Here is a 13,708-nt window from a genome sequence, read left to right on the forward strand (position 1 = left end):
ACACCTCAGACTGAGTACAACAGACGGATTATTCTGTGGTTGGGTCCCTTTCTTACTCAATGTTTATATTCACTACTTATTACAAACCTAGTTTCTATTACTATTATAAGTGACCTAGTGTCATTTATAAAAACACATAACCCCTTATTATTTTTTTCTACGTCATCATAAAAGCCACTGACCAATACAATCTATGCCATTCCAGCTATTGTTTAAGTGAAATCACACTGTCCTCAGAGGGCTGACTAGAAAGCCTTCAACGCTATACCTCTGAGAGATCTGTCTGGCCTTTTCCTCACACTATAAAAGAGCAGTTGAGTGACCAGGATGCTATAAACAGGCCCTGTGGCAAGCCCTGGCATCTACTATTGACTAACTCCTACAGCCAGGGTGAGGCACGCTGTCCGTAGGCACCGTCTTCTGTCTTTCTTCTCGCTTGGATTCCCCTATCAGGAAGTCAGAGCTTTAGCCAATCATCTCTCAACTCTACTCAACTGTCATGTGTGATACAATATTTCATCTTGCTATTTTCTGGGCAGCTCAAAGTCATTTCTGAAAGTCTTCCCTCTCCTGATGAAGTGCTGTAGAATTTTTTAAAAAGCCAAAGTTGGGCCCAGGCTGCAGCCTCTCTTCTGGGTGATTCTTGGTTGTGCGAATCAACAATCAGAACTCAGCACCACAGACTGGCTGGAATGTGGATCACCTTGAGCAACTTTGTCATGTCCTTACAGTTGACATGGCTGTGGCAGTCACACCTCCACAACCCCTCCACCCTCCACCACCTCACGACGGTTCTTTTAAACACACACAATGAAAATGTTCAGAGACGAAATACAAAAACGTCCAGAATCACTTAGAAAATAAAGTGGAATCAGGGTGGGTGGGGCTTCAAAAGTTCAGCTATCGATGACAAAGACGTCACCAGTTAAATGTTGCTAATGCTGTGTAATGGGGACATGAGGACTCAATACACTATAACCTCAGTAACTGTCCAATGTTTTATAAAAGCTAAAGCCCAGGTGCTGGAAAGATGGCTCACTGGTTAGGGGCACTGGCTGCTAGGAGCCAGATTCGATTCCCAGCACCCACGTAGTGGCTCACAACCATCTGTAAATTCAGTTAGAAGGATTCATCACCCTCTCCTGACCTCTGTAAGCATCAGATGTATACAGGCACACGTGCAGGCATGCATACACGTAAGATAAAAATAAATACATCTCTTTTTTTTTAAAGTTAAGGATTACAGATACAGGTTGGGAGAGGTGCTCTCCTAGAGTGAGCAGGGCCATTGTTGTGATGATCAGCACATACAGACAGTTAAAACTGAACAGAACTTAGTAACACCAAAGCAAACGGTGATGGATGGGGATAGACAGGCTTCCAGAAGCTTAGCTGAAGGATGACAGTAACTTAGAAAACTTCCCAAACGGGCGTTTAGACGGAGTATAGGAAGCCCAAGAGTCATCACCTTCTTCAGAGCACAGGCCTTGATCACTTTCTCGTACCGTTCCTTCTCATATTTCTTCCCAAATAAAATATTGCTCCTCACGGTTCCCGAAAACACCCAGGGCTGCTGGGAAACGTAGGCGATTCTCCCGTGCACGCTGACCAGGCCGCTGGTGGGAGGCAGTTCACCCAGCACTGCGCTCAACAGCGACGACTGAAACAGAGTTCACAACACACACAGGCTGTTAATGTCAGCACAGAATAAACCAAGCACTAGACTGAAATTAAAACAAGAAAACAAAAGAGAAATAGCACCCCTGGCCACAGTAAAGTGATGTTTATTAAAACAAAAAACAAAAACAAAGCTTATGGAAATAGGCTGTGGCAACCGATCCTACCAAATGCCTTGCTTCTAATGCACTGTTGGCCATAAGCAATTAAGATACCATGTGAAATACTATGTATAACTAACAATCTTTGCTAGGCATTGTGGTGCATGCCTATAAGCTTAGCACTAGGGACACAGAAGCAAGACAATCAAAGTCATCCTTGGCTACAAGTTTGAGGCCATTGTGGGCATTTTGAGATCTAGTCTCAATCAATCAATCATCAATCAATCAACAAAAAAGAACATTGGTAGCAATAGAGCCCCAGCACAACAGAAGCTTCACGCATCCAACACTGAGCGAAGCTGCGGCCGCATCCTGATAAACCAGATCTCCTCTGTTTGAAGCGCTTGTCCCAGAAAGGCCGTGCACCAACTGTGCATCTGATGTACTCAGAAGACATTTATTTAAAGGAATTCTGAGGAACAAGCCTTCGTCAAACACAGATGGAATCCTCTACCACAAGTGTGTGCCTACCATGATCAGAGAGCCTGAGACACTCCCTGGAGACCATCTGTCTCCCTTGACCAGGACCCACAGCTGCCTGGGCCTGGGCTTCTCTGTGCATCTTTGGGTCCAAGCACAGCAGGAACCATGGCTGTGTTTGAGCTAAGTTTGTACTGACATGACTTGGATACATCCTAAGAACTGTTTAAAGCCACACAGTGGCCACAATGGCAAAAAGAAGTGTCCCACTCCCCTAGTCCTTCCATCCTGACTGGTAGTCACATAAGTAATTCCCAGTGAGCCAACCTGAAGACAAAACAAAACGAAAAACTTACCTTGCCAGCGCCGACTGGGCCAACCACGGCTAACAACTCACCAGGCCTGGCAGTAAAGGAAAGGCCTTGTAGGGTTGGAGTGTCCAACGCCTGCGCGGTAAAGTTAACAAAAATGTCTCATTTTAAAGAAGCAGCATACTCTTTACTTTAAACAGTAGCAGAAATAAACTACAACTACATACACACATTTCCTCCTCTCGTTAGATGTTATATCTTGACAGCCTTTCCACGCTTTTTATTTAAGTAAACTCAACCTATTTAAATAAACGAGTCCAGATTTCCATAGGAATATAGAATTTAAGCAGTAGAAAGGGCATGCCGCACTGAGAGAATCTTGGCTCATACTAACGCACTACAACAACATTTTAAATAGAACAACCCATCCAGGAGGATTCTAACCATTCCTAAATTTTCACTGGAGCCTTAGGTTTTAATCTTCTATGTCATTAACTCCCACGAGGTGGCAGCAGAAGAATGTGACATATCAGGCTGTGATGAGCACTTTGATACCATCTCTAACTGAGCTTGCCAATGAAGCCCAGCAATGCACTCAGGACCCAGGACGGCGTTTGATGTCATGAAATCCATCACAGAAAATAAGTCCCACAAATATATATGGTCAATACTGTAACGAGGGCTTGAATTTAACAGCAAAAATTAAGTCATTAAACCCAGTGTAGGTTGATAAGTCAAAATGATGTGGTGTGCCTTACTTACACCATGCTGAACAGGGTCAACACGGTCCTGCTATCAACACTGTGGAGATACAAGCTCCAACACAGCGGGTGGGGGAGGGGAACAAGGTACATTATACTATCAGAAACCACAACCGTGAGCAATCTACACATTTTAGCAACATGTAAGACTCTGTGTATGTTTTATTTAAGTGTTCCAAATCCAAAAACTTAACACTGGGTTCTTTAAGGTGCAATGTATTGACAGCCCAAGTGTGAGACTCCATCTGTAAAAGTCACTGATAAATTACATTAAGGTCATGCTTTCAAGGTAGACATGAGGCACACATGATTTTCATGCTTATACTTGGATCTCACTGTCAAGGTTTCTTATTGTATGCATGGGAATATCAAAAATCTAGAACAGTTGATTCAAACACTTCAGATAAGGTATCCAACCTGCACTAAATTGCAAGAAACTAATCACTGGTCAATTTCAAGGTGATTTTATAGTTTCTTTTTTTTATAGCTTTTATAATTTCTTCAAGAAGCCAAATCAAATTCACATCTCTACAGAACTTTCAAATGTTTCAAAATCAATTAAGAAGCGTGTGCTACCGAGATCTTAATGGAGTAGCATGGACCAGAACCAGAATAAGGCTGCCTTCCCAGTCAGCACTCTGGCTTGGCCAGCCTTCAGCAGAACCGAGAGGAATGGAAGAGAGGAGGGTGACTGACATCGGGAGCACGGACCTTCAGAGTGTCGATCACCAAACAGTAAGTAAATCTAACACCAACACATTCGACAGCATAACACACTCAACAGATGGTAACTGTGGAGCATGATGCTGAGATGCTGCTGTCTGTGGATTGATCTAAGACGGTGGATTCCCAGATCTGGTACCATCTGCACTGCCCGTGAGGTACATCTGTGGGCACCACACAGTTAAGGCCGTAGTAAATTCATCGGAATTCATCAGCCTAACCCTTTCGTAAGGCATTCTCTTAAAGGGCTGGTGTTCTCTATAGCACACTGAGGGAAATGGTTCTCGATATTACAGTAACAATAATAATAATAACAATAATAATAAGCCAAAGGCTACACAGCCATTTGAACTATAGAAAATGAGTTTCTGAAGGGCAGATCTGTTTTGTACAGGTGAGGACAAAATCTACGAGCCACAGATTCCATGTTAGAACAAAGAGCAACCTACCCCCGGCCCCCAACCCTAGGCTCAGGCCTGAGCAGTGCTCTCCTGTGTGCAGAAGAGACAGACAGGATAGACAGCTTAGGAGGCTTTGGCCCTTCACTCTCAGGGTCCAAATATGTCTCACAGTGATGCCAACATTGATGATGAGCCCTCACGGGAAGCGTGCCATCCCCTGGGGATCCAGCAGTGATCACAGTAGTGAGCAGTAGTAAGCTGGGCCTCTGGAGATGTATAGTCCCCCGGGACCACAAACTGCGAAGCCGAATGGCCAAGTTTGTAAATGGGAAACCGGGTTAGTGAGAAGAACTTTTCCAAGCAGGAGCTGCCAGATCTTCTGATGGGCTGTGGTACAATCCAGTATGTCTCAACTGCCAGCCCAGCCTGTTCTTCCTTCTACTCCAGCTTCTCCCAGGAAACCCTCAAAGTCTGTACTCCTCCCCCACCCAATGGTCTCTCTGGACCTGACCAAAGGTCATCCCTAGTAAGGGTCACACTCATCCCACAGACAAAGCCAGGGAGACAGATGACACTGTTCTGTCTGGAAACACAAGCATGAAAACAATTGGAAGAACAGGACAACCTCAATGTTGCAGAGTTGGAGAGAGAAGAAAGTTGGTTAACAGACGGCTGTGTCCAATCCAGCAGCGTTCACCTGGAATCCTTTACAGTGGCCTTTGGCCATGGTTCCCATCAATACTTTAAATGTCCTGGGCTGGAATATGCTAAGCAGCTAAAAAGAGAAACTTCTAGGCCAGGTAGAGAAACTTGCAGGAATTTCCATGTGTACAGAATGCAGGGATGTGGTTTTCCACATCTGGAAACACACGGTTGGTCTGCGGGTAGATCTGCCGCCAGTACGGTAGAATAAGGGGAATGTAACACAGGCCACACAGTGTTTACACATGGGCGGGTGTACAAAAACAGCCAGAGTCTGTGGTTTGACATGTGTACCATGGGGCAAGCGGTGGCAAAATAGATCTGGGAAGGACTATTTCTCAGCTTCTAACTGGCTCACCTATATCCCAAACTCAAGTAAACCTCCCAGCTTCTGACAGCGGCTGGGCTCCCTGTGAATGCCGTTTCCTTCCACTCTGGGGCTGGCAGCACCTTCCTGTCAATCTCTGGGCAGTCTCACCTACCATCCCCTCTTGTCTTCCACCATCTACTAACAAATCCATGAGCCCATTCAGTGACTCAGTTTACCAGACTGAGGCTGTCTGTATTGCAAAGCCAGTGCTGAGACGAAGGAGGCCAGAAGCAGTGGGCAGAGGGACACACTAAGGCTACAAGCCTGAGCACTTCCTGGAAGCCTTCCCTGTTTGTTCGTATGTCCCATGTGAACCAATGAGGGAAACCCTCCTGGTCCCGCCTGTCTTACTTGTCTGTGTGGCACATGTGAAACCTACACCTAGAACATGCAGAGCTTACTGTGTTGGCCTGCTACCACCTCCTCCTTGAAGACTGTCTCTCAGATACTCTATCTAGAGGCACAGAATACTGGGGTCCTCTCTGTGACCCCCAGAAAAAAAACACAATTCACTCTGCTCAAGTGCTACAAGATGATGTTAAAATAAGATAAAAATCTAGGACAGTTTAGAATTCATGCAGTTAACCTATAGAATGTACACATTTAACCTATAGACTGTATGCAGTTGACCTATAGAACACATGCAGTTAACTTATAGAATGTATAGAGTAGACCCATACAATGTGCAGTTAACCTGTAGAATATATGCAGCTAACCTACAGAATGTATGCAGTTGACCTACAGAATGTATGCAGTTAACCTACAGAATATATGCAGTTGACCTACAGAATGTATGCAGTTAACCTACAGAATATATGCAGTTGACCTATAGAATGTGTGCAGTTAACCTATAGTATATAGGCAATTAACCTACAGATTGTGCAGTTAGCCTACAGAATATGCAGTTGATCTATAGAATGTACCGTTAACCCATAGAATGTGCAGTTAACCTATAGACTGCACACAGTTAACCTATAGAACATGCAAAGTTAGCCTATAGAATATACATGGCTAACCTACAGAATGTACAGTTAATCTATAGAATAAGCAGTTAACCTATAGAATATGCAGTTAACCTATAGAATGCACACATTTAACCTATAGAATATGTGCAGTTAGCCTATAGAATATGCACAGTTAACCGACCCCATACTGACCCCATGCATTCTAGTATTACCAGTATCAACAGACTCAGGTCAAAGCAAGGCAATGACGAAAGCTTTTGTGATTAACATCAACCTTCAGGAGCTGGAAAATGGCTCGTCAGTTAGGAGCCCTGGCTGCTCTTCCAGAGAACTAGGGTTTGGCTCCCAGCACCCACAGGGTGTCCAGCTCCAGAGGATCCCATCCCCTCTTCTGACCTCTGCGGGCAAATCCACACAAACACGTACTCAGACCCACACACATACCCATAAAATACAAATATTTTTTTTTTAAGAACAACTTTCAGGTTTTTGGATTTTAAGAAATTTTACAAAAATTTCAGTAGATGAACTGATTGCCTTCTACTGACTTTGTAAAACTCTCAAAATTCTCTGTTTCATCAGTGTCACCCACGGTGTCTCAGAAATCACAGGGAGGTTACCTTGTCCCAGAAAGCGGTAAAATCTTGCACGTGTACGATGGCTTTGCCGTCAGATGGTTCCTGGGCTTTGCGCTGTGGCAGTTCATCAAGCAACAGAAAGTTCTAGAGAAAAGAAAAGCATGGGTTGTTTTAACTACGGTAATAAAACATAAATAAAAACCAGTGTTTCCGTGGAACACATGAGGTAAGCTTCTCATGGCCTGAGGACTACTTATCCAACTCCACTGAATGTGTCACTACATGGGGCTGGGGGTGCCCCAATAGTCAGTGTCTGCCACAAAGGCTGCCAAGCTAGGTCACGGTTAACTGTGAACACATAGGGTGAATGGAGAGACTCTCAGAAGTTATACTCTGCCCTCCACATACATGCCTGGATATCACGTGTGTCTCCTCACACACAATAAAGACAGCTGTCATGAAAGTACCTTAAAAGTAAAGTGTCAAGTCATATCGGAGCATGCTATGTATCAACAGATTACATACTATGCACACACGTTTTCATGCATACAAGTTTCAGACCTGAGCAAAGTCTTTGCAGTGTTCTCAACCAGCACATCAGTTCCTCCATAAAAATGAAAACACTGGTAAGAAACTGAATGCACGTAGAGCTGGACACTGGGACTGTTTTGATTTTGTTGTTTTGTTTAATAGTAAACACCACACAAAGATGGTAGGAAATGACTTCATAAATATTTACCGGGTGCTCATCGTATGCCAAACGTCCTGCTGAAGCCAGAAGAAAGGCAAAGGCTGTTCCCAGGATGAATGTAGTCAGGCTACAAGAGAGGGCGGAGCCTGGGACCCGCAGCAGAGAGTGGGGAAAGGTCAACTATGTCCATCTTCCTGCCAAGTCCTGCCGCGTCCTGACACAGCTCAACCACTGCCTGCCTGCCCCTTTAACAAATCAGCACATCATGGCTTGCAATGGGGTGGCCTCGAAGTCACCGTTCTCAAATACATTTTGAAAGCATCTTCCCTATCTGCTTTGTTCCACCCAGTTAGCAGCACTGCACTGGTCAGTGGAGTCTAAGCAGCACCACAAACCCCTGCTAACTGTTATAATCTAAGCCAAGAGGAGGCCCTCCGGATCCTGAAATGCCACCCATAACTCACTCAGAAAAAAACACAGTGGAAATCCATTCAAATTGGATCACAGACCTCAAGGCCAGACCTGTGACTCTGAAACTGCTGGAGTGAACAGAAAGCACTTCAAATAGCAAGCCTGGACAAGGACTTGCTGCAAAGGACTCTGGGAAAACGAATGATGAGAACTGGCAAACAGAATTTAAAAGTTTCGGCACGGCAAAGGAAACTACAGAGGTAAAAGACACCCGAAAAATGGGAGAAAACGTTTGCCAGCCCGGCATCTGACAGGGGATTGATAATATCTACAATGCATGAAGGACTCAAATAAATACCAAAGCCTCGGGCCATCCTAGTAAGTGAGCAGCAAGCAGTTCTCAAAAGACGATGCACACAAGGCCGGAGAAACAGCTCTGTGGTTGTCCTTGTCTGCTTTCCAATGCTGTGAGAAACATCAAGGCCAAAAGCAACTTGGAGAGGAGAGGGCTGATGCTACCTGACAGCTCTCAGGTGACACTAACCACAGGGGGAGTCAGGGCAGGAACTGAAGCAGAGGCCATGGAGAACTGCTGTTTACTGGCTTGCTCTTCACAGCCTGCTCTCTTGTAGAACCCAGGACCACCCATCTAGGGGAGGCAGTACCGACAGTAAGCTGGCTCTCTCCTGTCCACTATTAATCAAGAAACCGCCCCCACAGATTTGCCCGCAGGCTAATCAAATGAAGGTATTTTCTAAGTTGAGATTCCCTCTTCGAAAATGACCCTAGTTTGTGTCAACTTGACAAATAAAACTAACCAGCCTAGTGGTTAAGAGCATTGGCTTCTCCTACAGGAGCTGGATTCGATTCCCAGCAAGTGGCTCACAACCAACTGCGACTTCAGTTACAGAGGACACAATACCCTGTCCTCACATCTGTGGGCACCAGGCATGGAGATGGTATACAGACACACAGAACAAAACACCTATGTGTATCATGATATACATCATATTAAAAAGAAGTTTTTAAAAAGACAAAGTACAAATGAGCAAAATACAACTAAAAACCATTCAAGATTCTTAACTATCAAAGAAATCCCAACTCAGTCAGAATTTCCCTAAATAAATATGACAATAAATGTTAGTAAGGCTGGCAGGGGGCTCCTTAAACACTGCTGGAGGTAGTGCAAATTAGTTACACTAAGGAGGTCCCTGAGAAAGAAAACCTAAAAATAGAACAACCCTGGGATCCAGGTTTGTCACTGCTGGAACGCTTCTGAGGGTGTCTAAACCTCACTGGGACCCCCACGTATATATCTGTTTACCACAGCACTGATCCTAACAGCTGAGTTACGGAGTTAGTGTAGGATCCATCAGCAGACAAGTGTTGACAGAAAAGACAGCATAGAGAAACAATGGAGTTTTATTTGGCCATAAAAAAAGAACAAAACTGTGTCACTGGCAGGAAAACAGGTAGAGCCAGACATGATCCTAGCAACCAAAGTAAACTCAGAAGACAAAAACCATGTCTCTGTTCACATATGGATCCTAGATTTCACACACACACACACACATGCATACACACAAACATATACACCATACACATATGTATGCATACATACTATACACACACTTATACACCACATATATATCTGCCACATACCACACACATGCACATCTCATACACACATATACACAATTGATACACACTACACACACACATGCATACATACCACCCACATATATACAACTGACACATACATGCTACACACACATACATATACAACACACACACACACATGCACACTACACATAGACACACACATACACAACACACAAACATGCACATCACACACACATACACCACAGACACACACATGGATACACACCATACACAGACACATACACATACATACCACACACACATATACACAACTGACACACTACACACACATGCATACACATCACAGACACAGACATTCATAACACACACACATGCACACCACACAGACACACACATATACACTGCACATACACAACTGACACATACACACCACACACACATAACACACCACACAGACACATACACACACACAAAAATATAGAATATGCAAATCTCATTCTACAGGAACAATTGAAAGATTAACAAATGGAAAAAAAAGCAAACAATATTTCCAGAACAACAGAGATAATACCTGAAAGTAGAAGGAGGGGCTTAGAGGTAGAACAAGCAGGGAACAAGGGACACGAGGAAACTGAAGATGATCAAAGTGAAACATATATACATACACACATGTATGAAATATCATAATGACACCCATCGTTCTGTAAAAATTAATAACTGCTAATAACGATGGAAATGACGTAGGTCTTTGAGCTGAGCCCATAACTGATTCACTTACTAGCCTAAGCAATGGCCTGGGTTTGAGCCCTAATCTGAAAAAACAAATTTTAAGAGGTAGTTTTTTTTAAAGAGGTAACAAAACTACAATACAGGCTCTGCACTGTGAATGGGGTCTAAGCTCTCACGAGGGAGGTGTCACACAGCTTCTAGCTCTCTCTGTCTTCTGCTGTCTGAGGACACAATGCCCCAACCCTCCAGAGCCAAAGGCAGGGAGGCACCATCCTGGAAGCAGAAGCAGACAGCCAAACCTGCCTGAACCCTGCCTGGCCTTGCACCTCCTGGAATCCAGAACTATGAAAAACAAATTTCTCTTCTTTATGAATTGTGGAATTTGGCTATGGGAGAACAAATAGATTAAGACACTCCTTCAGAAACAAGCCGTTAGGTCCTTACCACCCCCAGAACCTTGAAATGTGTCTTTATTTGGAAATAGGATCGTTTCAGATACAGCAAAGACATGGCCACATGTGGGCCCCAAATCCAACACAGCTGGCTTCTGAGATTAGAAAGAAAGACACACAGTTGTACAAAACAACCATGTGGCCTTGGCGACACAGACTGGAATAGTACCCAGCAGCCCTTGGATGCTAGGTCAGGAGAGGAGAGACTGTCTCCTACTGGTTTCTGAAGGAACATGGCCCTGCCACCACCTACAGCATAGACAACTGTGACCCAGCAGGGATCTTTTGCTTCGGACATCCAGTTAGTACATGAAACCTCACAAATAGCTTGCATGAGATCAATACACTATCTGTGAGAAGGTCTGTACCGTGTGTGTTCTCTATCCACAGGCATATCACTAACAGGGCAGGCAACTAAAGCAGGCATCTGAGCATACCTGGAACAACACGATGTCATGTTCTAAAGCTTAAAAATCCTCTAATCTATCAGGTCAGAAGGCTACAAACCTGGCCATGACTTTCTGCGGCCGGTAACTTTTCACGGCTGAGAAAACAACCTGACTTACAGTGTCAGAGGGTACTGTGGACAGTCAGCTGGCTCCAATATGGAAGAAAATATTACACCGTCAGGAACAAGTGATGGGGAGGCACTTGACCCCACAGCACCCAGAAAACAAAGACCCAGATGCAGCCTCTGAGAACAGCTCCCCACAGCCATCCCACTTCCTCCAGCTGGGCTCACGCTAGAAAATTTCCACCACCCCTCAGTTGTGCTGTCAAATCATGAGCTCACCAATGGTTGAATCCATTGATTAGGTCAAGCCCTCCCAATCCAATCACTAGTCTGGTCCCGCTCGTTGGGGACAGGGCCTTAAACAGGTGTCTCTTTTGGGACAGAACACTTTATATTCCAACCTTCACACTTATTTTTTTTTAATGCTTGGGAGAAATGAGAATGATTTTGTTTTGTTTCCTATGCATGAAAACTTTTTTCTATGAATCTCTAAGACCCCAATAGCACAAGATGTGATCTGTTGTCTTTATTTCCACGGGCCAGCCACACAAGAACCTATATAAGATTAGGACTGTCTACACAAGTCCACAACCAACAAGCAGGCAGGTAGAGACACATGCGACCCTGAGACAGACTAGACTACAGCAGCATCCCACAGCATCTCTCGTGGTCTACCAGATGTCAACTCTTCCCTGTCCTGCAACAGTTTATCTCCTCTATTGAAGGAATGTGATTTCAGAAGCCCGGTGAGCACTCTTCATTTCGTTGAAGTGAATTTGGTGCTGATCTATCCCCTTCTACAGCATTCCTCCACACCAGTGAGCCAGGAGTCGTGGCTCCCTGAGCACCTTGTTCAAACACCCCTCCCAACACACACCACACATATCCTGTAACTGCAACTTCCATCAACAGCATTGACCGGGCATTCTTCATGTAGCCTGTGATAGAGGGCTGTGTGGCACTGGTCTTACACAGCAGGAGCTAAACACTGAGAGAGTGGAGGAGCTGCCCAGGAGAGCTGCAAACCCAGCACTCAAATGTCTGCATCTCCAGGAAGCGAGGAAACTTCTTACAAGGCTGGTCTACGTAGGTATATATCCTGCATCCTCAAAGTTACTAAGCAGTATGGTCAAAACAACAACAGTGGTTCAGAGACTCTCAGAGGGGTCTTCACTCTGTTCCATGCAACCTATGTGCGGGGCACAGTCACCCTAAGAGAGGTAAGATCTCAGTACAGCAGAAACAGTGGGTGCTGATATTCAGTGACTGTTGTTAAGTGCAAAGGACTAGGAGACAGCCTGGCTTGTGATACCCAAAGAGGAGCTCTTGAGTCTAGGGGAAGCAATTGCAGCAACAGTCGAATTACAACAGGATAACTCAGTGCAAAGCCACAGAAGGGAAAGTTTTATATTATACACTTAGAATGATGCTAGGGTCAATATATATACTCTTGTATGTTTTCTTTCCAGATTGCAAAGTTAAAAAAAAGAAAACCATAATCAAATGCCCTGGGTGACCCCTCAACAATGCTGCTTGACCATTGTCTGAAGGAATGATAATCTTAGGTCTGTCCAGAACTAACCTGGCATCACTGATCTATTCTATTTCTTTAAAAAAGATTTATTTATGTATTTCATATATGTGAGTGCACTGTCACTGTCTTCAGACACACCAGAAGAGGGCATCAGATCTCATTACAGATGGTTGTGAGCCACCATGTGGTTTCTGGGAATTAAACTCAGGACCTCTGGAAGAGCAGCCAGTGCTCTTAACCACTGAGTCATCTCTCTAGCCCCTGATCTATTCTATAGGTAGTAATTGTGTATAAGGTTGGACAATTTCCTATATTGTTATAATGAATTTTAGTCATTTTCCCACTCCCCCATCCCCCTCCACCTAGAACCCACCTTCTCAACAAACCCCCTGCCACTTCCATGTATTTTTTTCTGTGGGACCCAGAATGTGGGTGAGGTTATTTACTGGAACAAGGGAAAAGTATCATTGACCACACTGCTGAGGAAAATGCATGCTTGCCTCCAGGTGTTAACTATCAGCTGTGCTTCAGGGAAGGCCAGGGCCTCGAGGGTCCTTCCCCTTTCCTTCCATCCATGATGAAACATGCACAGCCTCAGTCTTCCCTAACTCTTGTGTTCATATGCGCATCTGCAGTGAGTCTGAGCAAAACAGCTATGCCAAGTTGTCCAGATGTTACACATCTG

At 44.5% G+C, this 13,708-nt stretch overlaps 1 protein-coding gene across 1 annotated transcript in view; it reads right to left on the reverse strand.

Moving 5' to 3' along the window:
* Abcc4 (ATP binding cassette subfamily C member 4) overlaps window positions 1-13,708 on the reverse strand; it is a 219,589-nt gene that overhangs the window by 134,308 nt on the left and 71,573 nt on the right. The window contains exons 9-11 of the mRNA XM_028771612.1: window positions 7,112-7,213; window positions 2,615-2,704; window positions 1,469-1,660 (exon numbers count right to left, since the gene is read on the reverse strand). Of these exons, the coding sequence (XP_028627445.1) occupies window positions 1,469-1,660; window positions 2,615-2,704; window positions 7,112-7,213 (384 nt within the window). The remainder of the gene's footprint in view (window positions 1-1,468; window positions 1,661-2,614; window positions 2,705-7,111; window positions 7,214-13,708) is intronic.

The sequence above is a fragment of the Grammomys surdaster genome, unplaced genomic scaffold, assembly GCF_004785775.1.
Source record: "Grammomys surdaster isolate TR1022 unplaced genomic scaffold, NIH_TR_1.0 65, whole genome shotgun sequence".
In the NCBI taxonomy this organism is placed as follows: Eukaryota; Metazoa; Chordata; class Mammalia; order Rodentia; family Muridae; genus Grammomys; species Grammomys surdaster.